The sequence below is a fragment of the Zootoca vivipara genome, chromosome 11, assembly GCF_963506605.1.
Source record: "Zootoca vivipara chromosome 11, rZooViv1.1, whole genome shotgun sequence".
Lineage (NCBI taxonomy): Eukaryota > Metazoa > Chordata > Lepidosauria > Squamata > Lacertidae > Zootoca > Zootoca vivipara.
Window position 1 is genome coordinate 8097025 of NC_083286.1, and position 27941 is coordinate 8124965.

Consider the following 27941-nt stretch of genomic DNA (forward strand, 5'->3'; position numbering starts at 1 on the left):
CCCTGTGTCACATTTCGGATGGCTCTTCTTCACCTGCTGCACATTAAACTGATGCCCATGGATGAGCAACATCATGGGAGGGGTGTTTCTAGGACTAAGGTGAAACTGTGAAGCTCCCTTTTTTATTTTTGCTATTAGATGCTGCATGTTGTTTAAGTAACCTGGTTATATTTAGTACTGAAATGTGGGTTTTTGCATATTTTATTTTTGTTTTGTTATGTTATTATGAAATTGTTACTACATTATTGCTTTTGCTATGTTATTATGAAATTGTTGTTATGTCATTGTCTTGCTATGCTATTATGGCATTGTTTTTGTAATGTTTTGTGGTGGACTCCCTCTATAATACTGCCATGGGTTATCTTTTAGTTTTGCGCGAGGATAAACTTAGCTACTTGGAGACTCAGGCAGAAGATGAACAAATAAGAAAGATTTATTTTACCGAACAAAGTTGACAAACAGCAATGCTATTCCTTAGCAAAAAGCACAGAAACCTTGTAATACTGAACACTATAGGAAGGTAATATACACGGTGAGCCTCCATTAAATTTACCCTGAAGAACATCACACAGAATTCAGTGACTGTTACTTCCTGCAAAATATACATAGGATTTCTCTCCCCAGTGCCTAAGTGTATAAACCATTCAAGGACATACAGACATGTATCCCCAAATGAGCAAGCTATGGTAATGTTTTGTTGCCACCTTCAATTCCCAGCTGTTCTAGAATTGTGTTTAATTCATTACAATGTCTATTATTAATTACAAGGAATCCAGTCTGGCTGAAAGCCTTTATATTTCCTGGCATGGTCCACAGAAATAAAGGTCCCATTATCTCAACTAGGCAAACGATTTACAACCCTCTTCAGTATCACTTATGCACAATTTACACAGTCATCTTTACATAGAAATAACATCCAAACAGTCACATAAATTTTGGCTTTCCACTACAGCTGCTTTTCTGATTTGGTTGTTAGCCAACAAAGCAACACAATTTTATCCTCTTTGGCTTTTACTTTTAAAAGGTTAAGCCTCCTTGATTATCAGCAAGTGGGGTAATATTGGCCCCTTGCATTTTTAGCAAGAAGGGAAGAATATTGTCTGTTTACCCAGGGATAGCAGATCTGTGCATTAAAAGCATCAAGCCCCTCATGTGTCCTTGTAACAAGCAATAGAACTCATCCTGTGCCCTGGTGTTGGACATTCCTGCTTCACACCATTGGCTGCCATTGGTTCAGGGTTGGGTGGGGGAAATGTGCATCCTGATGTCAGGACAGAGGATGAATTGAGCAAGTTACCAGAGGGAGGGAAGTGAGAACTCCACACATGGCTGCCATGTCCTTTGTAACATCAGATGCCCTCCTTTGTGAGCTGTACTGTGAAAATTAGCATTTTCCATTAGTTGGTGTTCTTATAGCCAAGAAGGACTTTGGTTTTCTTCCTTTTTGCAGTGCCCCTCTGTGAAATATACCAGTGGCTTAGGATACTGATTCCAGGGTATTTGATTATGTTCTCCTTAAAAAAGTGGTGCTTTGTTTAATTATGCATGATGCTTCTATCTCCTTTGCATCATACACGTAACTATTAAAGGCACTGTCTAGACGCGGATGACACTGTGGTCTAAACCACTGAGCCTCTTGGGCTTGCTGGTCAGCAGTTCGCATTCCCATGATGGGATGAGCTACCGTTGCTCGGTCCCAGCTCCTGCCAACCTAGCAGTCCAAAAGCACGTCAAAGTGCAAGTAGATAAATAGGTACCGCTCCAGCGGGAAGGTAAATGCCATTTCTGTGCACTGCTCTGGCTTTGGCAGAAACAACTTAGTCATGCTGGCCACATGACCGGGAAGCTGTCTGCGGACAAATGCCGGCTCCCTTGGCCAGCAAAGCAAGATGAGCGCACAACCCCCGAGTCGTCTGCAACTGGACCAGGGCCGTCTTAAGCATATTTGGTGCCCTGGCACCGTGGTGCAAAGATCCTTCCAGCGCCGTCGCCCCCCACCGCATGTCCCAGCGTGGCTGACTGGCAGGCGCAGCGTGGCTGCCGCAGCATCAGCAGCACAGCGCCCCCCTCGCGGCCTGGCGCCCTGTGCCACCCAGCCTTGCCGTAGGGCCGGCCCTGGACTGGACCTAACGGTCAGGGGTCCTTGAGAGAGAGAGAGACAGAGAGAGGCTAGCCAATTTGATCCTTGCTTTGGAAAGTTCAATATTATACTGTTGCAGAACAATTAAACCTGTCCCCTGTTCTGGTAATCCCAGCAGATTTTACACCTCCCTCCTCCAGTTATATCCGGATTGAACCCAAATATTTTGGTAGTTCTTCTCAGGTTCTCATACTGGAGTGTGACAGAATGTCATGAGAGTGCAAGAAATATAACAATAAATCCATATTTATTGTTTGGTTTATATCACGTTGCATGATATAATTTTGATATTTTGGTTTATATCACGTTGTATGTCAAAGCTATTCTAAGGCCGCTGAAGCAGAATATTCAATTCACACATTAGATCTAGAAGAAAGTTATTTGAAGATGGGAAATGAGTAAGTCTGGATACTAGAAAACGACTGCTTAAGAAATACAATAAATGATAATGCTTATTTCTGTGTGAAAAATAATTTGCTATACTTGCCCAGCCTTTGGGGTTGTTGCCATAACTCATAATCTGGAGCACTTAGCTTTTCTAGAATCAAGCCTGATAAGCCTGTTTTCCTTCCTGGAGAACTGCTTGTTTATTACAGCATTTAACAAGCCAGCAGGATATAGCAGGTTACTAAAGGATATCCTCATACAGTATTATTTTTGTGACGCAGTGAAACTGGAGAGGACACAGCCTCTGGTACCAAGGAGATCCCAGGACAGTAACAGTGATTACAGCCAACTGCTCTGCATTATATAGCTAATTTCTGCATTATTTGGAGCTGTAGGACAGATTAAACACATTGCACATAATCTTGCAGGTGATATTAAACTAATCTATATTTGTACCCAGTAGTAATACAGCTTTTAAGACCACTTAAAACTTTCTCCCTTAAATATGTCCAGGAACACTTAAGGAAGTGAATTAAGCATGGTCTAAACCATTAGATGTATTTATTTATCTTACTATGTGAACAGTATCATTAATGCTTGTGATATTCAGTGTCCCAACCCTGGAGTTGGAATAAGTATGGGTTGCCATTGCACAATACACACACACACAGAGAGAGAGAGAGGCCCTTCAAATGTAAGATAACAATTTAATGGCAAAGACATTACTTGTTGACTTCCAATTTACTGCTTTTGCCATTATTTGCCTCAAACAAGATCAACTATTTATTTCTAGGAAGAAAATATAGTTTTTCGACATCTCTACAATTTCTACAATACAGGAAATTTTTTATTGACCCTGGCAAATAATGGCACAATAACAGAATATGTTTTATTGTTAAAATAAATATGGCCAGATAATTCTAATAACTTGTCTCTCTTTGCCTAATGAACAACTAGCAAATTTCAGGCAATTAAGATTACCCTCTACAAAATTCAACAGAGTTGTTCTCAAGTGATAGCCTAGCAGATTAACTGTCTGGATTTTGAATGGCTGCAGTTGGTTGTTGCACTTGTAACCCTGCTCTTCTGCTCTTAAGTGGCTAACTTTATGGCTCCCAGATGGTCTTAAATCCAGATAATGCTCCAGGCAAGACACACAGATTTTGTAATAATACTTCATCATTCGCAGCTTCTATGCCATCATAATGCAGCTGTACGCAATGCTACACTGTCTTCCTGAATACAGAGACTGGTGGCTGTCATTCATGCTCTGGCAACCTCCAGATTACACTCTTATAATGCACTCTGCCTGGAGCTGAGCCTGCATCTGAAAAAAATATAGAAACTTCCAGCTATTGAAGAATGTGGTGGCCCATGTTAGCAGACATAGAATGGTATTCACATTTGTGGAGGGGTGTGAGTTGCAACAGCATTTCTCTTTGCTAAATTTAAGGAACTATGTTGTTCACAGTTTGATTAGGGTATCCACAGAGCCTCTTTACATTCTCCATTAGTAACCCCACCATGATAATTATAGAATATAGTAGAGATACATTAGGATCCCTGTAACAGACCAACCCAATTAGTTTACCATCCTTGCAGAGGTAAGCAACCTTGGTTAGGTAGCTGTCTTATCTGTAACAACGTCCTTATATCAATGTCACTAATAATTTTAGATTAATGGAGTCTGCCTAATACTGAAAAGTAAATCTAAAGCTTGAACTTTTAAACTTTTTAATAATAATAATAATTAATAAATAATAATAATAATAATAATAATAATAATAATAATAATAATAATAATTTGTTATTTATACCCTGCCCATCTGGCTGGGTTTCCCCAGACACTCTGGGCGGCTTCCAACAGAAAATGAAATAAAATAATCTATTAAACATTAAAAGCCTCCCTAAACAGGGCTGCCTTCAGATGTCTTCTAAAAATCTGGTAGCTGTTTTTCTTTTTGACATCTGATGGGAGGGCGTTCCACAGGGCGGGCGCCACCACCGATAAGGCCCTCTGCCTGGTTCCCTGCAACTTGGCTTCTCACAATGAGGGAACCGCCAGAAGGCCCTCAGCACTGGACCTCAGTGTCCGGGCAGATCGATGGGGGTGGAGACGCTCCTTCAGGTATACTGTCCCGAGGCCATTTAGGGCTTTAAAGGTCAGCACCAACACTTTGAACTGTGCTCAGAAACGTACTGGGAGCCAATGTAGATCTTTCAAGACCGGTGTTATGTGGTCTCGGCGGCCGCTCCCAGTCACCAGTCTAGCTGCTGCATTCTGGATTAGTTGTAGTTTCCGAGTCACCTTCAAAGGTAGCACCACATAGAGCACATTGCAATAGTTCCAAGGACAACTCATTGGAAGTTATGAAGGCCATGAAGTTCTAAGCCAGTTGACCTTGGCATGAATGTCCGTGGACATCCAGTACCATAAGCAAGAATGCTTCAAACACCAGGCTTAGGATCACCTCTATCTATTTGATCATAGATTCTTCTAGCTCCCTAGGAAGTTGCTAAACTAGCAGAATGTTCAACTTGTCCTTAGAGAAAAATGCATCCAAAAACATAATCAAAGCCAGACAATATGTACACTGGGTACTTGCACAAGAAGAATCCAACCTGTTCACCTCATTCAGCTACATCAAATTAGTTCTCTCCTCCACCATCTTTATTATTCACAACTTCATATTATTTATCAACTTTATGTGGAGGAAGTTGGGAGCCATGGATCCCACATTACATGGGATGAGAAAGACTAGATGACAGTTCTTAATCATGCTGTATCCAGCATCCAGAATTTCCCTGCCCAAATTATCAGTTCAGATAAACTGAGTCCTGGAGGGACAAATATTTCCCAGCCATTAGACAACTGGGGTTCCTTGTGTATGAAGAGATGCCTTATGTGATTGTTGTACTTCCCTTGACCTTTGATGATCAGCATTTTTTATGAGATAAAAGAGTTAACACAAAAATTAAAAGCTGCTCATCTGCAGTAGGTTTTATCTCCTTTGGGGTTGTGTATGACCTGAAAATTTGTCTCAAGCATGAAAAGAAATAGGTAAGTTAGTACTGGATTAAATGGGCAAAAAACATTTAGTAGCATTGTAAAAACATTTAGTAGCATTGTAGAATCATCATCTAATGCTTACTTTTTACTTACTAATGAGTTTTTAAAAATCTCATTTTTCATCTTGGTAATAAAGTGTGAAATTTAATAAATACTGCAACATTTCTGTATAATTAGGAATGTATTTTGTTTTCCAAACTGTCTCTGTTTGGTTTCCTTTCTTCAATCCTGAGTCATCCCAAGAGTTTCACCATATTATATAAGCCAGCTGGTGAAGCAAGCTATATCTAATTCTAGGCAGTTCTCTTGGTTTTGTTTTGGCAATTTAAATTTCAGTACTGTCAATATGTAACAGGAGCAGGATACAGGATTTGTTTTACTCAAATTGATCACAGTTTGTATTAACTGAAAACTAAATGTGGATATACAGTAGTTTTGTTCTTAACCTTAAAAAACTCATAATCAAATGCATTAGCCTTCAGAGTATTACAAGGCTCTTTCTTCTTCACGTTGAGCAGAGTTTGATTGGAATTTGCTCCTACAAAAGGTAGTGATTCCAACCAACCTGGATGACTTTAAAGGGGGATTAGATAAATTCATGAAGGGCAAGGGTATCGATGGTTACTAGCCCATGATAGATGTTCTACTTCCACTATTAGAGGCAGTTTTGTTGGTATCTGTCTTTCTCAAGATACTGTACAATGGATTGTGCTTCTGGGATTGAAGGCAAACTGCTGGAGAATCACAGTGGCTGCTGTGGCCGCAGAGACTGGTAACTCATAACTGCTACCTCTTGCATTGATTGTTTTTGCTGCATTAGTAGCACTGAAGTGACCTTTCCAGGGAGTGTATGTGGAGGTCCTGGGTGGCGCAGACAACAAGATCCTCCACTCGGCCTCACTGATGCAGTCCAAGGTAAGCAGCAATACTTCTGGCACCAGCTGGCTGCAGGAGTTGCCTGAAGGAGGCATACAAGATGCTATTCAACCATCTTAGGGACTTCACTTTGGATTTGTGTACGATTTGCTCCTTAACCTTTTCTTCTCTCAAAGATGCCCCACAAAGCAGCGAGTAGGGATTTTTCCTTGTGGTTTACTCCCAAAACCTTTCTCACAAATAAGCATAGTCTCAGGATACCAGCTACTAGGAATTACAAGTGGGGAAGACTGCTGGTGCATTCAATTTCTGCTTGCAGGCTTCTCGCAACTGTTGAGGACAGAATGCTGGGTGAGATTGGCCTCTGGAATGATTCAGCAGGACTCAACTTATGTTGTTCCTTTTTCTGCATTAGATATCCCTCTGGAAATTCATTCAAGCTAAATTAACATACATATTTTGAACAGTAATGTCCTTTTAATATGAGTTTTGTCTTTGGTGCTGAGCAAATCAGCCCATCTCCTCCTAATGGCAATTGATCACTGGCAACATTGTTCCAGTGTCTGCTTCTAAAAAGAATGTAAGCTGCTGGTTTTGACCAATACACAGCTAAAAGGCTTCAGACTAACAACAACAAAACTTAACCAATCACTTTTTTCCCTATGCTGAGCAATGATGCTAGTTATCTGAAATCAGCCAGTAGTAGAGTCCTATCAGTATCCTTTTTCAGGCAAATTTAGCAAGGTATGTAGATAAGAGTCATCCCTGGTTATGCAACTCCTTCTCTTCAGATACCCTTCAAAGCTGAGGGTGGAGCATCTTTCAGAAGCACTGCAAGACCGATTTGGACTCACTTGTTGTGATTACAGATAAACTGACAGAAGGATGGGGAAATTGACAGTAAGCTATTTTAATTTGGTTTTGTAGGTGTTGCTGTAAATCTTAAAGTCTATAAATATTAGTCCCTTGCACAGTAGTAAACTTAAACTAGCACCTTCTGCCATCTTCCCCAACACACATTATCTCAGCCAGTTTTAAATCATTTTAGGCCTTCTGGAATCAGTCACACTTTCGGAAAGGCTCATCTACCACACACATTACAAAACTTTCTGCCCTGCAAGCTGTATCCGTCCAGTCCCCACCACAGACTTAGATGAAAGTAAACAATAAAACTATGAGTTGTTGTTCCAGTTTTGCTGCTGTTCACCTTATATGTTTCAGTAAGTTTCATGTTTCTTAACCTGATGCAGCTACAAGACAATCCATTTTAATATGGGCCTTATCTCTGTCAAAGCTTATCTTGCTTATTAGGCCAGAGAGCATAACTCGAAACGGCAAGCTGCAGAGAGGGCTACGATTCGGAGCCTCTTTTCAACAACAGGCTCCAGCTCTTGTATGCCTGAAGTCACAATATGACCCCGCTTTAGCACTTTGCTCTCTCGCCGTCGATTAATCCCAAGCAGAGCCATTGCACCGAGCTGCCTGGCCTTCAAAGCCACTGCGGGTTGCCAAAGGGCACCGCAGGTGCGGAAGCGTGCATAAGCGCCTCCTCCCTGCTGGGCAAACCTAGGCGAATCCTCGGGCGGCCGAAGCGCGCCGCGCCGGCAGCTCTTGACACCTGTACGGCCGCGTTGCGCGCGTGCGTCCGGCGCGCCGGGCTCCCCGCTCCCCGCCCCTTCTCCGCTGCCGAGCGCAGGTCAGGAGAGGAGAAGGAAGGGGTGCGCCGCGTGCAGCTGCCTTCCCATTGGCCGCTCGCTGGAGTCCTTCTCCTGCCTTGCTCGGCTCCCGGGAGCGAGGACGTTGGCAGGGGCTGATTGTCGCCGCCTGCAGCTAGTGCGGCCGGTGAGTCGCCAGCGCGAGAGAAAGAGAGGAGGAGGAGGAGGCGGGTTCTCTCTCTCTCTCTCTCTCTGGCTGCCCCAACCCGGGAAGAGGTTCGCTGCGCAAAAGGAGAACTCCTGGGCGCGCGCTCCTCCCCCTGCAGCTGCAGCCGCCGCCGCCGCCACCACCACAGCAGAGCGCGGCGAGGCGGAGGGCTTCCTTCCCTTTCTCCCTCCCTTCCAGTGCCGCTCCCTCCCCTCGGTTAGTTTAGCCGAGCTGCTGGCCGCTTCCCTCCTTCTCCGGCGCCGCTGGGGGAGGGCTGCGTGTGGGAGAGAGGAGGCCTCGTGCGAGCACCGACGAGGGGAAGGAGAAAGCGAGAGGAGGAAGGGTCCCCACGCCCCTGGAAGCAACCTGGGGAGGCCGGCGCTCGCTGCCTCCCGAGATGGATTTGGTCTCCTCTGAGGCAGGCGCCTTTTAAGCCGTGTAGTAGTAGCGGCGGCGGCGGCTCCTCCCGGTAGCACGTCCTAGTTGACCGGGTAACGGAGGGGGAGTCGCTGAGGAATGTGGCGCCCGGGCGGCTCGGAGGCGCCTTCCTGAGGTGGAAATGGTGGCTCGCGGCGCTGCTGCGGCTTTCTCGGCGAGCGAAAGGTGAGGCGCGCTTGGGCGCTGTTGGCGGGGCTGCCCTTTGCTCTCTCGCCCGTGGAGGGCCTCGATCCGGGAAACGAGCCTTGGTTCTCCTCCCCCCCCCCCCTCAGACCGGCGCGTTTCCCATTTTGCAGCTTTGGAGGAAGGGGGAGACGAGGGAGAGCCCATCTCCTATCTATGGACGGGAGGCCGGGGAAGGAACGGCGCCTTCCATTTGCCGCGAGGCGAATCGGCAGCGCAGTCCCAGAGGTTCTTGGAGAGCAAAGTTAAGCAGCCCAAGGCCGCGCGCGAGCTGATCTGCACGGCGATTCTGAAACCGGGGTGTCCACTGCTGCTGCTGGGCACATTTGGCGTTAACCGGTGCGGGTTGGGTGCATGTTGCAGTGTGCAGATAACCACACCCCTCTTGCAATCGCATGCGTTTTAATTAAACAACTGCCTTTCCCCTTCCCCGTCTCCACATCTGTTTCTTCAGGGATTGCAACCGCAAAATGCTGGAGGATTTTACCAGGGATGTGATGAGTTGAAAGACAGCGACGGCCGAGAGTGTTGTTTTCCTTTCTGAAGAGTGGCAGCTATCATGACTGTCTTCAGGCAAGAGAACCTGGATGATCACTATGAAATCGGGGAGGAACTTGGAAGGTACTGTACTTGTTGGAAGGAAAAGTGCATGCGAGGTGTGGGCCTGTATCAGTAAGATTGTCCACAGTAAGGGCCAGATAGCAGTGGGGTGGGGAGGAAGAGAATCCAGCGGTGCTGTTGGAGAGAGCAGGGAAAATGAGCAGACTGTGTTGGATGGGGGTGTAAATTCATTTGCTGCTAATGCACCCCAGTGAGCTGCTTATATGCCTCAGATTAAGGAATGTTCTGTGGTATATTTCAGAGTCTGTATGCCTTATAAGAGTTAATATGTAAGCCAGAAGCAAAATGTGTTACACTTGGCATCGCTATTAGTGTTTCATAGAGAGATGTCTCCTTGCATACATATATGCATAGAAAGGTGATTCCAAGCTAAAGCGATTTTCTTCTGTATGTAACGCTGGAGGATTGAAACATTACAGTTGATACTTGTATGTCTATTTTTATGCTGATTGCAAAAGTGGTTTGCATAGGTGGGTGGGTTTGGTATGCACACTAAGTTCTGATGATAACAGTAGTGAATTATTAGTGTATGTGGAAGAATGCAAACCAGTTTGCGATATAAATACTAGCATGCAATATTAATAATTTCTCCAGCTTCACCTTGGTTCTTTAAGTACTGTATGAGGGTGCCTGAATACAGATAATTTCTAGCATTTGTTTTCAATCCAGTGGAGATTGATCGGTTTCAATGTATCAGAGTTCAGTTATTCCATTCCAGTCAAATGTCAGATCAAGAGATTTATAGTCATTAAGCAGTGTAGATTTAACACGGTCTCCATAAAGCTTGTTAGTTGAATACTACAGAATGCTGTGTCTGTGTCACAGCTTTGTGATGGAAAACCCGGACCATTGACTAGAGATTATAGTTTGCTTTTGGTTTTAAATCTCCTAGCTTAATTGCTAAATGAAGTGTGTGCTTTTTACTGTGTGTTGTGTTTGCTGCTTGCATTTTATTTTTTAAGGTATTGCTAATATTTAAATTTAAAAACTAGGTGAACTATGGGTGCTTTATAGTACTCTGCAGTACACTAAGGGTGGGATTTACCTAACGAACTCTGTAAGCGGAGGCTGTGCACAAGGGTTGCACAATAAGGCTTTCCCCCTGAACCCCCAAAATGGTTGGGTGAACTGCCAAAGTGGGAATGGGAGGGTTCCCTCTAGCAAGCTGATACACTTGCACAGATAGAAGATTCACCATAGTGTTAAGTTAAATTTCACCCTAAGTGTTTTATTATTCTTCCCTACCATCACAACAACTCTGTGGGGAAGATTAAGTTGAGCCACTGACCTCCATACCATGATTTGGAGTGGGTCTGCAAACAATAGTTTAGAGATTTAGCACTAATCATGGTGTACCAATTTGGACATCAGGGCAAGCTATGATTAGCAAAACCGTAGTGCGTGGATAGAGGTAACTTGCATGCAAAGAGAGAATATGCATATAAACCTATAGAGATGCTCCTATTTACCAAACTCTTGTTTGGCATTACATCTAAACTGAGCTAGTGGCTTGACCAAAGTCTATACTGTGAGCCTGCCCTGTGGATGAAGGGGCTCTCACGCTTGGGGGAAAAGCATTAGTGATGGCTTCCATCTTGATTTTTGTGCTTGCTTAAATGAATTTACTTTTACCAGTGATGTGTGTGTCATACAAAATTATTATACAAAAATAGAAATCTGATGCTGCAGCCTTTTATTTCAATGCTGTAAACTCTGTTTTTTGAGGGGGAGGGGAGATGGGGAACAGTGTCCCTTCAATTATTGTGAATTGAATGTGCACTATTTAGTGTATAAAAGCTAAATTCTGTACTTTGACATGTTATGGGGGAATCCGTTTCTCCCTAAAATGTACAGTAAAACAGTTGATCACTTTTAATTCAGTGACCTTTAAATTTATTTCTGGCAATCATCATACAGTGGCTGATGGGAAAACAAAAGTAGTGCTCCCATAATTCAGCTTAAATTTAAACATGGATGTTCTCCCATTTTACAAAGGGCAGTGCTTCTTTTTGTGCAGATTACATCAGTACTGATGATTCCCAAGTACCATCTTAACAGGTAGTTACTAACAGTGCAAGCCTATGCATGTCTGCTTGGAAGTAAACCCCACTGAGCTCAGTGGGACTTGTTCCCAGTAAGTGAATAAAAAAATGCATCCTTCAATAGAATACCGATCAGAACTAATTGGGACGATTGTAGCATGTGCAATGTCACAGCATTTGGGACTTTTTAATGTAGAGAAAAGGCGAATTAGAGGTGGCATGATAGAAGCATATAAAATTATGCATTGCATGGAGAAAGTGGACAGAAAAGTTTTTCTCCCTCTCTCATAACACTGGAACCCATTGACATCCAATTTTGGAAGGTTCAGGACAGATAAAGGAAAGTACAGTGCATAGTTAAACTCTGAAGCTCCGCTGCTGTGGGAGGTGGTGATGGCCATCAACTTGGATGCCTGTAAATGAAGCTTGGACAAATACATAGAGGACAAAACTTTCAGGGGCTACTAGCCATTATAGCAATGTTGTGCCTCTGCAGGTGGAGGAAGTATGTTTCTGAATGCAGGCAACCCCCGATTTGTATGGAGGTTATGTTCTGGGTCAGGGGCCCCTGATTCACATGGAAGCACAAGAAGCACATCTTTTGCCACACACGAGTCAGCTGGCCAACCTGGCACCCAGCAATCTCCACGTAGTCGTAATTGGACCCGCACCAGTAGCAAAACACGCCTGGTGCTTGGGGAATTTCAAACACTGGGTGCCACCAAAGCAAAATAATAATGCACCATGGAGAAAATACGTAGTACAATATAGCAAATAAGTTGCAAATGAATCTAGCATGTTCATTTGTGTGCTGTTTTAGAAAGCTCTCTGAACTGGATTATTTTAATTAAGGGATTAAGTTGCAGCTCTATACTGAATCAAATCACTGAACCATCTGATCCAGTGTAGTCTATTCTGACTAGCAGAAGACCTCAAAGGTATGTGAGATCCTTTAACTAAGGATGTTTGTGACTGAGAAGTAGGTACCCTATCTCTTTTTTTAAATCAATAAACAGAGCAATAGGAAATTAGATCCTATAGCCAAATAGGCAAAGGCTGCAACATAATTACCTGTTTTAAACCAGTGAGACAGAGTGCCCTGAGTACTTGCCATATGAACTGGAAGCCACTTCACACAAATGCCTTGCTTTGTGGAGCTGTACTCAAGTAATTACCCAAATGTTTTCCCATGTGGGCAGCAGTAACTATGAATCAGGCATTATATTTGTCACCTTGAGAGTAGTTCTATCCAAATCAATGAGACGCCTGGTTAAAAATATTTGAGATTGGAATGTGAAATATTCACTAGTCACATTATCTCCATTAAAATACCAAACTTAAAACTATGATAAGTACTCCCTTGCTTATCTTTTAAACAGATGTTTTAAGCAATCGGCTCACCATGCAATTTCAGAAGACCAAAGCAGATTTCAGTGGAAATGATTATGAAATGCAAACAAATATAAGCCTGTTTCTGTTTAGTCCTCTTGTGGTTGCAAGCAGTGTGGCTGTGCATTTTAAATAAACAATTCTGCAGTTCTTTTATTATACTTTGTTGTTTCAAGGACTTTGTGTATGCGGTTGCCACAGTGCTGCATTCTTCTGAAACTTTTTTTACTGCTCCTGATCAAAACAGTCAAAACACTTAATCCTCATGAAGGTGGCTTAGTTTTACAAAGACCTGCCCTGGATCTAGGGAAAAACACACATTAAAAAACAAAAAAAGTTGAGTGAAATTGCAAGAGTGCTGGTCAAGTCGCTCATGATATGTTAAATGAGCTAAATGTGTGGAAGGCATCTATAAAAATGTTCGTATTGTGGAACTGGAGCAAGCCTGACCCACAGCAATTCATGCAGCTTTGCCTCTCTTGCTCATAGCTGCCAAGTTTTCCCTTTTCTCGCGAGGAAGCCTATTCAGCATAAGGGAAAATCCCTTAAAAAAAGGGGATAACTTGGCAGCTATGCTCTTGCTGCCTCTCATGCATACAGACAAGTCTCATACAACTGCACATTTAATGCACAGATTGCTTCTCTCAATCTCTGAATACAGTTGCTGCAGGCAAATGGGAACACAGTTGCCAATGACCCTTGTTTGACAGTTTTTCAGAGGTATTTTACTGGTATTTGCTGCATACACTGTGTTCAGCTAAATGTACATAAGTAACTTAAGGAGGCAGACGGAATACAAGGCAGAGGTGGGGCCTGAACTCCAATGCCTTGCCCCCACAACAGCTTAAATTAGGTGCTAGAAAGTTTACAGAATCACAGAATTGTAGAGTTGAAAGTGACCATGAGGATCATTTAGTTCAGCCCCCTGCTGTGCAGGAATCTTAAACCCAACATGGGACTCAAACCCACTACCCACTGAGCACAGTTGTATCCATTTTGCAGATGGCAGGATCCTGCCCCTAAATAGATTGACGTTTGTTTGGTTTAACATCTCCCATTACTATTCCATCCCAATTGCACTTCATTAGTTTTTCCTCTTGGCTTCCCCCCTCCCCAAAAGAAACCTTCCCTCTCCGCTCTGCCTCTCTGGAAGGCTGAGGAAGAGTCTCTTGCAACATTGCCTCACAAACACAAGAGGCAGGGGAGGGAGATGAAGTGAGAGCTGCTTCTTGGGTCTGAGCTGCTTCCCCCACTTCTTGGCCTGGGTTGCTGAGTTCCTACCAAGGCAGACCTCCGATTCTTTCCCCTCCGTACTTCGGAAGGTGCCTTTGCTTTGCTGGAGCTGGTGGTGCAAGTCAGCAACTGGGATGCCTTTGGATCGTGCCCTCCCACACCTACCTAGGCATTTTATTTACTTTATTAGGCATCACCAGTGCTTTTTTTCTAGAAAAAAAGGTGCCAGTGCTGCATACTTTTAAGTACCACCAGAAAAAAAAAGAGTATACTTTAGTCCAGAAAGAGTTCAGAAACTCCCAATGATTTCATTGAAGTGTCTAGTTGAAAGTTGTTAGCACTTTAAAAAAAATCTTATCTTTGATGGAATGTACACCCATATTTGAGTCCCTATCCAGGAATTGGATGTTATCTCACAGAGCAAATACTTAGTAGCTACAACTATTTGAGTCCTACTTTGGTATGTTGTATAGAGTAAGTAACCATGGAACTTTCAACTTTGTTGGAATAAGCACTCATAGCAGTGCACCTTTCAGTTGGCTCTTGGCTTCGTCTGTTCTGTGTGTTTTAATACAGTGAGTGGTAAATAAGAGGCTTATGAAATAAGATTGTGTTTGAAGTGCTTATATTAAGCTAAATGCTTGGTGAAATTGCAGTCCCACAGCCTGATGCATGCAGATCCATTCTAATATGCTTGGAGATGCCTTCCAAAAAAAGAAGAAGGAATATACTATGCAGACTAGCTAGGTGACAGAGTTGTGCAATGACCCTTCCCCTAGTAATGTCCTCTTATATCTACTTTAGGGGATGAGAGCTTGGCTATTGCCATGGAGAACACCTGTTAGATACAGATTTGTAAATCTTTGAATCTGTTTGAATATAACATTTCAACCACACTTAGGCACAATTTCTTGTGCTCCGCCCCCATCAAACATGTTGTTGTTGTTTAGTCGTTTAGTCATGTCCGACTCTTCGTGACCCCATGGACCATAGCACGCCATGCACTCCTGTCTTCCACTGCCTCCCGCAGTTTGGTCAAACTCATGTTTGTAGTTTCGAGAACACTGTCCAACCATCTCATCCTCTGTCGTCCCCTTCTCCTAGTGCCCTCCATCTTTCCCAACATCAAGGTATTTTCCAAGGATTCTTCTCTTCTCATGAGGTGGCCAAAGTATTGGAGCCTCAGCTTCACGATCTGTCCTTCCAGTGAGCATCAAACATATTAGAAAAGCTTTTACAGCAGTTCTGTTTTTAAATGCAAGTCAAATTATAATGATAATTCATATCTCAGTTGATTTACAGCTGTGGACAACCCATATCTTGAATTTCTGCTACCCCAGCAACACTCAGCCCAAATTTCTGTATTGCCTGCCCTTTGAGGTTACTTCTCTGATGCTATTTTACCTGCCTTTTATCACAGTGCCCTGTGCTCTGCCCATATTACTTGGAACATAAAAGGACAATTAATACAGTACTGGACCTGGGACTAAAGTAAGGGGAGGAATTAAATTTCTAGAGGCCACATGAAAATTAAACGTCTCTCCCCATCTCAGTTCCATACTATTTGCTATACTGTATAGATTTTTTGAAACAGTAGACTAAACTGTGTCTATAACTGTCAGTAATTAAAATACATTCTTGCTTTAAAAACCTTAACATTATCTTGGCAAACTTGTGTTTCCAGTTCTTTGTTTGCCAAGACACAATGCCGGGGGGGGGGGGGTGTGGACGGCAGAGATGGCATTTGTAGGAAAGAAGCAGTGGGCATGCAGGAGAGAAGGCTGCTTCAAACGCTTCCATGTCTGGCAATCCTCCCCTACAACTCTTCTGCCTCACCACCAAAAGTTGGGCTGGCTTCCAGTTTCAGCAGTTGGCTGAGAAAAATGATTTAAAAACAGGCTTTAGGTTGGGTGGATTGATTTTTAAATCAGTGATGTTAAATCATCAAGAAAAAGGCTGCTTTTCAGCTTGATTGACACACTCAAAGCCATTTATTTTAACCTTCATTCCCACTCTTCTACTCTCCAGATGAACAATGAGCTGCCTTGCCTTACAGAGTATTTAGGGAATTGCAATGAAGCTGTGCAGCACACTGAAATCAAAGTTGCAATCATGCATGTGTTTTCCTTGGAGTAAATCCTATGGAACATGCAGGACTTGCTTCTGAGCACTCGTGTATAGGGTTTTGTTAGTCATACTAAGTGTGGGAGTGGGAGTTATACTGGGGCGGGGGTAGATGTTGCACCTGTGCATTGCAGTTGTAGAATTACTGTTTGATTGGGACTTGTAGCTGAGCCCAGAAACTACTCAGGCATTTTTATCAATCCCCATCCCCCTGATTAACATCTCATGGGGTGGTGCCAGGGAGAACACTACTTCCATCACATCACAGTTCTTGCAGCCCTTCATATGTTGGAGGCTGAGTTAGCATAAGAAGCATTGTCTAGTCTAGCATTCTGTTCTTGCAGTGGCCAACCACTTATATGTGGAAAGCTCATAAGCAGGACCCAAGTGCAGTGACTCTCTCTCGACTTGTGTTACTTAGAGGCAAATTGCCTCCAACAGTGGAGGTAGACCATAGCAACTGTGGGTAGTAGCTGTGGATCGCCTTATCCTTTATGAATTTGTCCAATCCTCTTTTAAAGCCATTTAGGAGCCCATCCACATTTCCACTTGATTTCTTAATATTGTTACCTGTTCAGCAAGGATAGATTTCATTGATACACCTGTACAGTGTGCTAGTTCTGGTGCTAAATTTCTTTATACGACGTTCCCTTTTGGGACTCATTAGGAAGGAGACAATGGCAACAGTCATGAACATCATAATAAACTATAGTTAAAGATTTATTGTTCTAGGAGGAATCGGATCAGAATTCTCAGTTTAGTGTTGTGTCCAAGACAAAGAGTTTGGTTTGTTTCACTCAGAAAAAAGTCACAAGGTATAGCCTAGGCTTTTCTTGGATTCCTAATCGTAGCTTGTATGAACAAAACAATCTATAGAAACAAACCCTGGTTACAATCTAATACTAAGCCAAAGGCCATGGTTTCTTTCTCCCCGGCACTAGCAAGGCGGTAGTGGACATGACTAGGTCCTGCACAGTAAATAACTATGGTTTACTGTGACACCTGAAAGTTAATGGCAGGTAGAGGGTCTGCCAAACTGCCAGGCAGAAACACTGTGACTAAACACCAGGTTGCTGAAAGGACTATTATGTGCCCTGTTTGTCTAAAATAAAGTGACCTGGATTTCAAAAATTAGGTTTTATCACATTAAAAATTCATAGTGCATAAAGCCTGGCTTACATGCACCTGCCACAGCAGTAATATGTTTGAATAGTATAAATGCATGGACAGGGTCAGTCTCTTGGCCTTTTCCAACTGATAATTTATTCATACCACTACTACATGTTAAACCACAGAGCCTAGGGCTTGCCAATCAGAAGGTCGGCGGTTCAAATCCCCGCAACGGGGTGAGCTCCCGTTGCTCGGTCCCAGCTCCTGCCAACCTAGCAGTTCGAAAGCACCTCAAAGTGCAAGTAGATAAATAGGTACCGCTACAGCAGGAAGGTAAATGGCATTTCCATGTGCTACTCTGGTTCGCCTTTGTCATGCTGGCCACATGACCTGGAAGCTGTACGCCGGCTCCCTCGGCCAGTAACGCGAGGTGAGCGTCGCAACCCTAGAGTCGATCACGACTGGACCTAATGGTCAGGGGTCCCTTTACCTTTTACCTTTACTACTGCATGTGTTAATAAATGGGACCTAACCATTATATGTTGTTGAAAAAATAGTTGTGTAGCAAAAAAAAAACCAAACCCCTTTTAACCATAACAGTATTACTTGGCATTTACTAGAGGAATTAATCTTGCTGTGCTTGTCTCTTGCTTTCAGAGAGAGTCACTTTAAAGCTGTAGCATCTCCTGAAACAAGTATTATTAGTTAGAGTTGCCTTGGGAATGTTGTGGCATTTGTTCTGATTGTCCTCTATGGAAGGTTTGGGGGTGGGGGAAAGAAACGATCCACTTGTCTGTATGTGTGTTTTCATTTGTATTGGCAGCGCCACAAAGAAAATATGAACCTTGTCCCAATGCTAGTTCTCAAGACAGTATTTATGACTGAAGTGTGCAGTTAAGTGCTTGAGAGCTCTGAAACCATAAGAGTTTTGCATCTATTTAGTTCCCCTTCTTTTCTGTTCTCTTAGTAAGGTGGAAAGGGGACTGGTACCTTTGAGATCTCAAAACTCCTTTTAGAGGGACTCAGTTATGTTGGCACAATGTTCCACCCCTCCCACTATTTAACTCCCTTTTATTGCCATTTAGATTGTCTAACTGGCTGTGTTTTCTTAGTTTTGTTTGTTATATTCGTGTTTGGGCTCAACATCTGGTGAACCGGGTTCACTTCCCCGCTCCTCCACATACAGCTGCTGGGTGACCTTGGGCTCGTCACACTTCTCTGAGTCTCTTTAGCCTCACTTACCTTACAGAGTGTTTGTTGTGGGGGCGGAAGGGAAAGGAGACTGTTAGCCGCTTTGAGACTCCTTCAAGTAGTGAAAAAGCAGGATATCAAATCCAAACTCTTCTTATTCTTCATGTTGTGAAACTCTAATAATTTTTTAAAATAACCTTATAATCCCCATGAATTTGCTATCCCTCACAAATGTGCATGATTCACAGGTCCTCAAAACCATCTGCATCAAGATCCTGCATCAATCTTTTTAGGTATGCTGTTCTGACCCCATTATAGCATGCTTCTTACCCTCGTCCCATGGCCTTGTACTGAAATGGTGATGTGTAGGAACCCCATGGATTCTTTGATCAGAGGCACAGCCTGTGTTCCTTCATCTTATCCCTCACCCACCTCCTCTGCTTGCTGTGGCTGAAAGAAATCATATTGTACTCCATAATAGGCAGGGTTTGATGAATCCACCTGTGAATGGACCAATGGATGCATTCTGCATCATGTCTCAGAGCATCCTTATCTAGTCTCTAAGGCTGCAGTTCTAACCCTGCTTACCTGGAAGTAAGCCTTATTGATAAATTATTACCATCATCATCATCATCCAGTAGCTAGAAAAATGAGCACATCAACCATATATGCACTCTGGAAATTTCTTTCTTTGATTTTAATATCCACTTAAAAAACATAATGCATCCATGTTAAGAAAACATTGGCTATGAGGGATTGGCATATGACTGCATGAGTCCTGGTTTGTCAGTTCCTGGCTTACTGGGGAATCTTAAATGTATTTTATATGTTCTAGGACAAAACTGTATCTGTTACTTACATAAAGTTTCAAAAGTTCTGATTATGATTTGCTGGAAGTCTTGTAAAACTTCTGAGGACAGAATAAATCATCTTTTGTCTCCATTCATGCATTCCTTGACCTTCATCTGTCTCAATTTAAAGAGCAAGCTTTGACCTAATTGCTTAGTTCCATGTGATCACAGTTGTTCCCTACATCTAATCAGCTAGGCCTCTAGCCATAAGTTCTTTTTTTAAGTTGTGCTTTTTAGTGAGTGAATTAGCATCAGTAGGAGATCTAAGTTACAGCTGTTAGATTTCCCACCACTTTCTTTCATGTTTCCTATCGTTTGCCACAATGTTTTCGGGAGTGCACAATATATCCTCTGATTCAGTGAGTGAACAATATATCTTATTTTCATATACAGAGTAAATTGAGCAAATGAATCGACAATTGTAGAGTAAAAGTAGATGAAACAGGCCTTGCAAACAATAATGGCTAAATAGATGTGTTTGGAGGAGGATTACTTCCTACTAATGCCTAAAATTCAGCTATCAGACAAGTATTTTTTTCATAACTGATATAAATAAATTAAATTTAGGAGATTTAAACCTAAAGAAAGAAGATTAAAATATTAGCTAGTATTCCTGGCAAGTAGTCCTCAGTTAAGCCCAGTAACTTCTCAACAGGGTTGTTTCAGATACCATGACAGCCTATGGTTTGCACTAACCATAGTTTAGAAGCCAAGTTCGAGTGCAAATGTAACTTGCTGTGCAAAGCCCTGTCCTTGTCCTTCAGTTCACCTGCCTCTTAGCAGAGTTCTAGGACCCTGTCCCAAATACAGTAGATCTTCCATGTGTGACTGCTGGCAGAATGACTTTATTTGTGGCATCACTTTGTAATTTGGTTACTGCTATGCTATGGAGTTCAAATAGTTGATTACTTGCCTGCTTAACAACATTCTCTCAGATGTCTTCTCCAGCACCAATTTCCAAAGCATCACCATCCCTTCACACACACATACACACATCTTTCTGTCCAAGACCAGTGCATACATTCTGCTGGGAAATTTATTTCTGTTGTGATGGCTGTAACATGATCTATTCAGTTGACCCATGTGTGTCCCCTACCACACCACCCTCAGCTCAAGCGTAGCACGTCTGCTGTACTTTGAAACTGTATTCTCTTTTCTAGTATGGTTTGTCCTGTTTTTACGGTCTGTTCTCTAAAGTACTGTATATTCCTGCGTATAAGACTATTTTTTAACCCAAGAAAATCTTCTCAAAAGTCGGGGGTCGTCTTATACGCCAGGTCGTATTTCTTATATGGCAAGTATATCCCAAACTCTTTATTTTAACTGGAAAAGTTGGGGGTCATCTTATATGCCCAGTCGTCTTATACGCCGGAATAGGTACCTGTGTTCAACCAGAGGTAATTCAGCAGTGCACTGATTCCTGGTGGTGTTAAACTAGTGTCCACTTTGAGAATTGTACCCCAACTTCAAATTTTGCATTCGTAGCATTGAGCAGAACATGGAGCCAATATAAAGTGCATGCCATTTACAATTCCACCCCTTTCTACTTTGCAGAGCTCATTAATGACCTGCTTAGAGAACAATAACAATGAAGGTTTTGATTAAAAGAGAAAACTAATTTCATAAACAGTAATGTGTAATGTGAATATAGTCGTCTGAATTGGAGAATTCCCATGGGTGTCTTAGAGATGTCAGTAACAGCAGCATATCAACAGGGTGATCAGCATGCTGTTCCACCAACATACCCCCATTTTCAAAGCATTTGGATCTTTCCATTGTCAAGCAGCAAACACACAAAGATGCTGTATTTTCCTTGGGGGAATGTTGTGAGTCACTTGTATCCTTCTAGCTACATTCTTATCCCAAGAACAGATACATTTAGGAACTTGAAAATAACTTCAGTGTTTTCAGTAGCCTTGAAGCAACTGAGTTTATGGCTAGAATAAGAATTTTAGTAGGATTCTTCTCTTTTAGTGTCTTTAATTGAGAAACAGTCATTAGGTATTAAATTTTACAATTCTCAAAGCTTGTTGGGATTATGGCTGCAAATTCTTTTTCTTACTTGTTGCTGCTATTTTTATGCAAGGTAGCTAGATGATGCCTAATGCTAGAGTATTGTTTGTTTGTTTTTAAATATATTTTTATTAAAGATTTCCTGGTTTACAAAAGTATGTGCAATGTCTCTTTTCAAGTTACGTTTTCTACAGATCAGTTTCATTTGTTGTGAGACATTAGTGTTACCAGTACATTAGGATGAAAAGGGGGAAAGAGAATTGTAAGTGAGTATTGTTGTTTTTAGTTGCATGCTTTAAGAATACAATACAAACCTGTGGCCCTTCCTATTTGATAACTAGGTACATATAATGCAAGTGCTAATTCTATTCTAGGCTGCATCAACAGAAGTATGGTGTCCAGTGCAAGAGAAGTAATACCACTCTATTCTGCCTTGGTCAGACCACATCTGGAATACTGTGTCCAGTTATGGCCACTACAATTTTAGAAGGATGTTGACAAGCTGGAACGCATGCAGAGAAGGGCAACTAAGATGATCAAGGGTCTGGAAACCAAGTCTTATGAGGAACGGTTGAAGGAGCTGGGTATGTTTAGTCTGGTAAAGAGGAGACCCAGAGGAGATATTATAGCCATCTTCAAATATCTAATATCTTCAAATATCTAAATGACTGTCACATGGAAGATGGAGCAAGCTTGTTTTCTCCTGCTCTGGAGAGTAGGACATGAACCAGTGACTTCAAATTACAAAAAAGGAGATTCCTACTAAACATCAGGAAGAACTTTCTGACAGTAAGAACTGTTCAGTAGTGGAACGGACTCCCTCTGAAGGTTGTGGACTCTCCTTCATTGGAGGTTATTAAGCAGAGGTTGGATGGCCACCTGTCCTGGATGCTTTAGTTGAGATTCCTGCATCACAGGGGGTCAGGTGACCCTTGGGGGGGGTCCCTTCCAAATATGATTCTGTTATTCTAAGTGTGTGTTTTTATTTTATTTTTTCCAGTACCTGAAATAAAAGTAATTATTTTACCAAGTAGGCTGCTTAGTTTTTCTACTTTGTGGGTTTAGATTTACTAAGTAAATAAATAACTGGGGATTCCTACCACCACCACAGCATATGAGCACAACACACCAAGAGGAGGGACTGAATCTCCATAGAAAGTTTCCTACCACCAAATACCAAACTCTCAATTCTCATCCTGGTTTGTTTTTCCTAATGAGGGTTTCAGCAGGTGTTTCCCAAACTTGGGTTGGGTCTCCAGCTGTTTTCAAACTACAATTCCCATCATCCCTAACCACTGGTCTTGCTAGCTAGGGAGATGGGGGTTGTAGACCAAAAACAGCTGGAGACCCAAGTTTAGGAAACACTGGTTTAAACAAACAACAGCCCTGAGTTAAGACAGAACAGAAAGCTGTACAGTATTAGAAATGGAAACTTCCAATCTCTTGCTGCTATGCTGAAGGTGAGGAAGAAGCACATGATCTCAGGTCTTTCTGTGTCTTGTTTGAAAAGCAGGAAACCTTGTTTTCTGACTGAGCCTGGTTTAAGACTCAATTGAGCATCATGATCCCAATATGCCAAACAATAGTTTGAAGGACCGAGAATGCGCCACAGGCTTTCACACTATTCCATTCCCAAGTCAGTCCTGGTTAATGCTAACCACAGGGTCCCCAATTTGTGCATTATGGCAAACCAAGAGAAACTAAAGAAATTTAAACATTATTCAAAACCATGGTTTGAAATAACAATGGTTCTAGGCGGACCACTCATTTCATTGAATAACCTTATGTTAGGGTATAAAATGCACAAGTTAAGGAGGTTTGATAATATTTGGAACACCAATACCAACCATTCTACAAACATTGGGATTACTGACTATTCTTAAATTCATGGGGGGGGGGGAGAAAAAGTACTACTGTCTCCTTCCACTTCAGAATAAATTGAGCTGTCATCCCGTTTGGATCAGCAGTTTAAAGATGCGATTTTATTGGTGATGGGGGAAGAGAATTCCCTAAATTCATTCTTTTTAAAGACTCCTGTATTTAATTTTCTGAGTGCTAAGGTGGCAGTTGGAAACCTTACCTCTGTAAAACTCTGCTATCCATATTTTTGCTTCAAGTTCAGGACAGCTGTATACTGCTTATATTTAGCACACTGCTTTAGCAAAGCTCCAAAGGCAGAATACAATAAAGCTGGATTATCGGAATTTGTGTGTTTAATCTTAAATTGAAATCTCAGGAGAAGAGAGAGACACAGATACGCTTATCTTCATTTCAAGCTTTCATCATCTCTCTCCCCCCCCTCATTCTTAGTCAACTATGACTGCCTATTATTAGCTAGTAAATTTGCATGAAAGGAGTGATATTTTATACATAAAGTCACCAAGGGAGATACCCAACAACAGTCATACTTGGGAGGAGACCCACCGTAATCAAGGAAATTGATTTCCATTGGGTCTACAGTGGATATCACCTCATATGTTTTTTCCTATCGAGGTCCATTTCTGAGCTTAATCCATAAAATGCCATTCATTGTTGCATGCCACAAATGGAGTGAAGGGCTCAAAAAATCTGCCTGCAGGACAGACAGCTCCCAATGATTAACATAAGTAAGCAACACAGTATGCTTCTGTTTAATGAGATTCCAGCATGCTTGGAAGCCACACCACCTGACATGGCAACTGTTATCCAGGGAATAGGCTATTTCTGGTGATGATTTGATGGTGAGGGAAGACACATTGGACGTGCTGGGAAACACACCTTTTTCTCATCTTACATTTCAAGAAAAAGGCTGGAATGCCTCTGAAATGGAACTGTGTCTGCCTCTCCTCCCTTCTGCCGTTGAAGAGAACAGAATGGGGCTTCTTCTTCTGCCTGCCTCCACTGCTTCCCCTCTTGTCTTGGAACTAAGGGAGGCTTGTTTCCACTCCCTGCTCTCTCCTTCTTGCTGTGATACCTTGGAGAAGAAGGAAAACAATCTGCTACGGCCCTCTCAGTGCTGGTATCATGTATGGAGGAGTGAGAAAAGGCATCAGACTCACCAGAAGTCCTCCAGGCAAAGGTTCCCTCTCTTGCCTACCAGCAGCTATGGGTTGCATGCGATTATGCATATATACGCTGCCTCTGGAAAAGATCCCTTGTATGGGATGTGATTGCACTGTTTAAAAACATTTTTTAAAGATTTTGAGCTGTCTTAAATACACTTGCGTAAAAGATGAAATTGATATAATTGACTTAATGGTAAAAATATTTTTTCTAAAAGAAAAAAAGGTTCTAGTACTGTACTACTATTATCTTCTTGAACCTTATTATGGTTTATGGTTCCTTTTTATTCTGCCTTCTTGCAGAGTAGTTGATGTGTCATTTACTTCTCTCCCCTCCATTTGTAACAGAATAATAATTGATGAGCTTACTTGTTCTTTTTTGTATCTGTTGTAGAACTTTTATAATTCCTTATGTTTAAATAAAAATTATTAATTTATGTGTGTATGAATTAAATCAGTTAATTAAATTAAATATATTGTTGCTGACTTGCTTCAGAGTCAAAGTTCTGTTGCTTAAAGAAAATAATGTCAAGTTTATTTTCCATTTTATGAATTTAGTTGTCTTATGTGTCTCTCATTGTAGGTGTTAATACAACAGGGTAATTGCCATGACTTCAAGCTGGAAGTCTTAAATCCTAAATAATACTTGCCTTATTTTATTTTTATGTGCTTGGTATATCCAGACTCTTGGGTTTGATATTGTTTAGGGAGTTTTATTGTCTGGGGAGGGGGTTTGTTGCCATTATTGATATTGTTTAGTTTCTTTAAAAAATCTTATGATTTATATGGAAATTTCAATTTGGTTGTGTATTTTTTGATGTTTTATTTATTGTTTGTGATTACTTTTGTAACATTTAGAATTATGTATTTTTACATGTTGTAAGCTGCATTGAGCATGGTTTGAATTATGGAAATGCAGCATACAAATAAAATTATGTATGTATGTATGTATGTATATTAAAATAAATATAGGATGATTCAGAAATTTTTCTCCTTCTTTCATGTAAGCAATACTTTTAGTAGACATTAATTTCCCTCCTATGATGGTTTATGCAAGTGTTATTCTTAGGAATATCACAACAATAATGCATTCTAATTGTACACTGATAATTTGCTTTCTGGGAAAGCCACAGTCAAATTTGCTTTCAGTCAGACTTGCTTTACATTTTTAGCTTGGCATACTGTACCTTATGATGAAAGCAAAAGTGAGACTTGCTGTGCTTTTATCTATTGCTATAGAGGCAAACAACATATAATGAGATTAGGAAATGACCTATTAGGCAAATAACCTATTTCTGCACATGAAGTCTACATGTTCATGAAGTCTAAAAGTTGCCTAAGTTTTTTATTTAGTGCATACTGGGCTGCGTGTGCCGTGACTCCTGGGAGGACTTCTTGGCAGGGCTGGCCTGAAGGAGAGGAGGAATCAGAGGAGTGCTTGGGAAGTGATCCTGGGGAGGGGCTGAGCAGGTTGTCAGGAGAAAACCCCACCCCAGAGACATTGGTCATCCCAGGTGCCAACTGTGGAGGCTCCAAATTAGCCCCTGTCTCACCTACTGCTAGCAGAGCACTTCCCATCCCATGTAGGCACCTGAGCCTAGGTTGAACAGTGAACTGGCACTATCAACCTTGCCTCCATCTTCAAGGACACAGTGCTGCTGGCTGTGGTGGTGTGAACAAACTCTGCCAACTCAGGTGCCTGCCTGCTTGCCCAGTCCTGTGGCTCAGGATCTGCATGTAAGACACTGCCTGCTTTTCAAGAAGGGAGCTCAGCGTGTGTGTTAAGTGTTGGGATAATGTCTTACCTTAACACCAAGCCATGCACTTCGAGCTTAGTATTAATCTGCTAAGTGTGCACCTTGTTACCGGATTGATATTTAGACTGTGTAGTGAATTTTGGATAAAACCTATGGTAATAACTAGGCCAAAGGTCTGAGTACTGCACCCATGAGTGAGAGCCAAGGCAGTTGTTTTTTTGTTGGACAGAAAAACCTTAAGTCTACCTTTAAGTCTACAGTCTTTATAGAAGATAAACACCTCTATCAGATTTGATAAATGTAAGTGGAACTGTGCCCAGTGCTTGCGCATTTTTCTTTCTTTCGGAGAGCTGCATTATGTGAATTGCTATGTACTGTACCTCCACACACCTTCCCTCATGGTTTTCTTGCCAGTGTCATTTTAGTTGCATGCTTAACCAATCTTTTAGTTTGTGTGGGTCTTGCCATTAAATATTTTTAATTGAAAGTGTTCTCGCTCAAATGTAAAATCTGTTGGTTTTAAATTGCACAGTGGAACTGACATTTAAAAAATAGTTGAGCACAAATTAAGAAATGGTTTTAAACATGGCATGTTCCCTCTTCTCTTGACTGTTATGCTTTAAGTATGGATGAAGCATAGCAAGATATGTACACTTAAAAAGTGCTACACTGCCCCAGAGTGTAGGAAGTCAATTGAAATTCAACATGTAGTTTACAACAGAATACCAATCTTTGGTTCGCTTCTAGGAGCTGCCCGGTCTTGAAGCACCCACAGATGATAATATGCTGAAGTTGTTACACAGACACAGGAAACGGAAAGAGGGTGTAAAAAAAGAGAACAGAGAAACTTTAACAATTTCTAGAGGCATAGCTGTAATAGTTTCCTGCAGCAAAAACAACATTTTTGTGGCATGTTAAAGACATACACACTTATTATTGAATAAACTTTTCTGGACAACAACCCACTGCCAGTGTTCAAAACTCCCATTGTTCTAGGCGCATTTTGCGACAGGGAATTTCATTAGCGCGAGCAGTTTCTGAGCTCTGGGCACAGCACTACGCCTAAGATTTCAGATTAAAACTGCACAGTGGAAGGAAATGAGGACCCTTTTCTGCCTCTCCATTTCCAGCTACTCTCTGAAGTCTGGAGAAGAGATCCTCTTAAGAATACTACGGGGGTGGGCAGCTTTGTATTCTTGCTATAAAAAGTGTGCCCAGACATTCCATTGTTGCGCCCATAACCTAGGTTTAAGGTGCTATTTAGATACTAGCTTTCACAGGACAACAGTAGTTTTGCTGTGGTTTGTAATGTATTGGTCTTATTGCCAAAGCCACAGTTAGATGGTCTAGTGTCTGGGCATAGTTAAATTATCTGTGCAATTTATACATATTTATTGAGAAATAAGTACCTGTCCATTTCCTCAAGTCAGGAAGGCTGAGATGAGAATTTTGCCTCTACTCATTTTAGGTAGAATCCACAGACTCATAAATGGAGAAGGCATTTTTGTTGGTATTTTCCTTCCCAACCCCACATCCCTTTCAAAGTATTTTTACCAATCTCCTGTAATTTCCTTCTCACATTCAACGTATACCTTATTTTGTCCCAAATGGC

At 41.8% G+C, this 27941-nt stretch overlaps 1 protein-coding gene across 2 annotated transcripts in view; it reads left to right on the plus strand.

Annotated features, from left to right (window-relative positions):
- Positions 1-8191: 8191 nt before the first annotated feature.
- Positions 8192-27941, plus strand: part of DAPK1 (death associated protein kinase 1) — a 77198-nt gene continuing 57448 nt past the window's right edge. Inside the window, exons 1-2 of one of the 2 annotated variants that reach the window (XM_060280100.1) lie at positions 8192-8315; positions 9412-9578. In XM_060280100.1, the coding sequence (XP_060136083.1) occupies positions 9517-9578 (62 nt within the window). In that variant the 5' untranslated portion in view covers positions 8192-8315; positions 9412-9516. The other variant, XM_035099579.2, reaches the window with a different exon arrangement.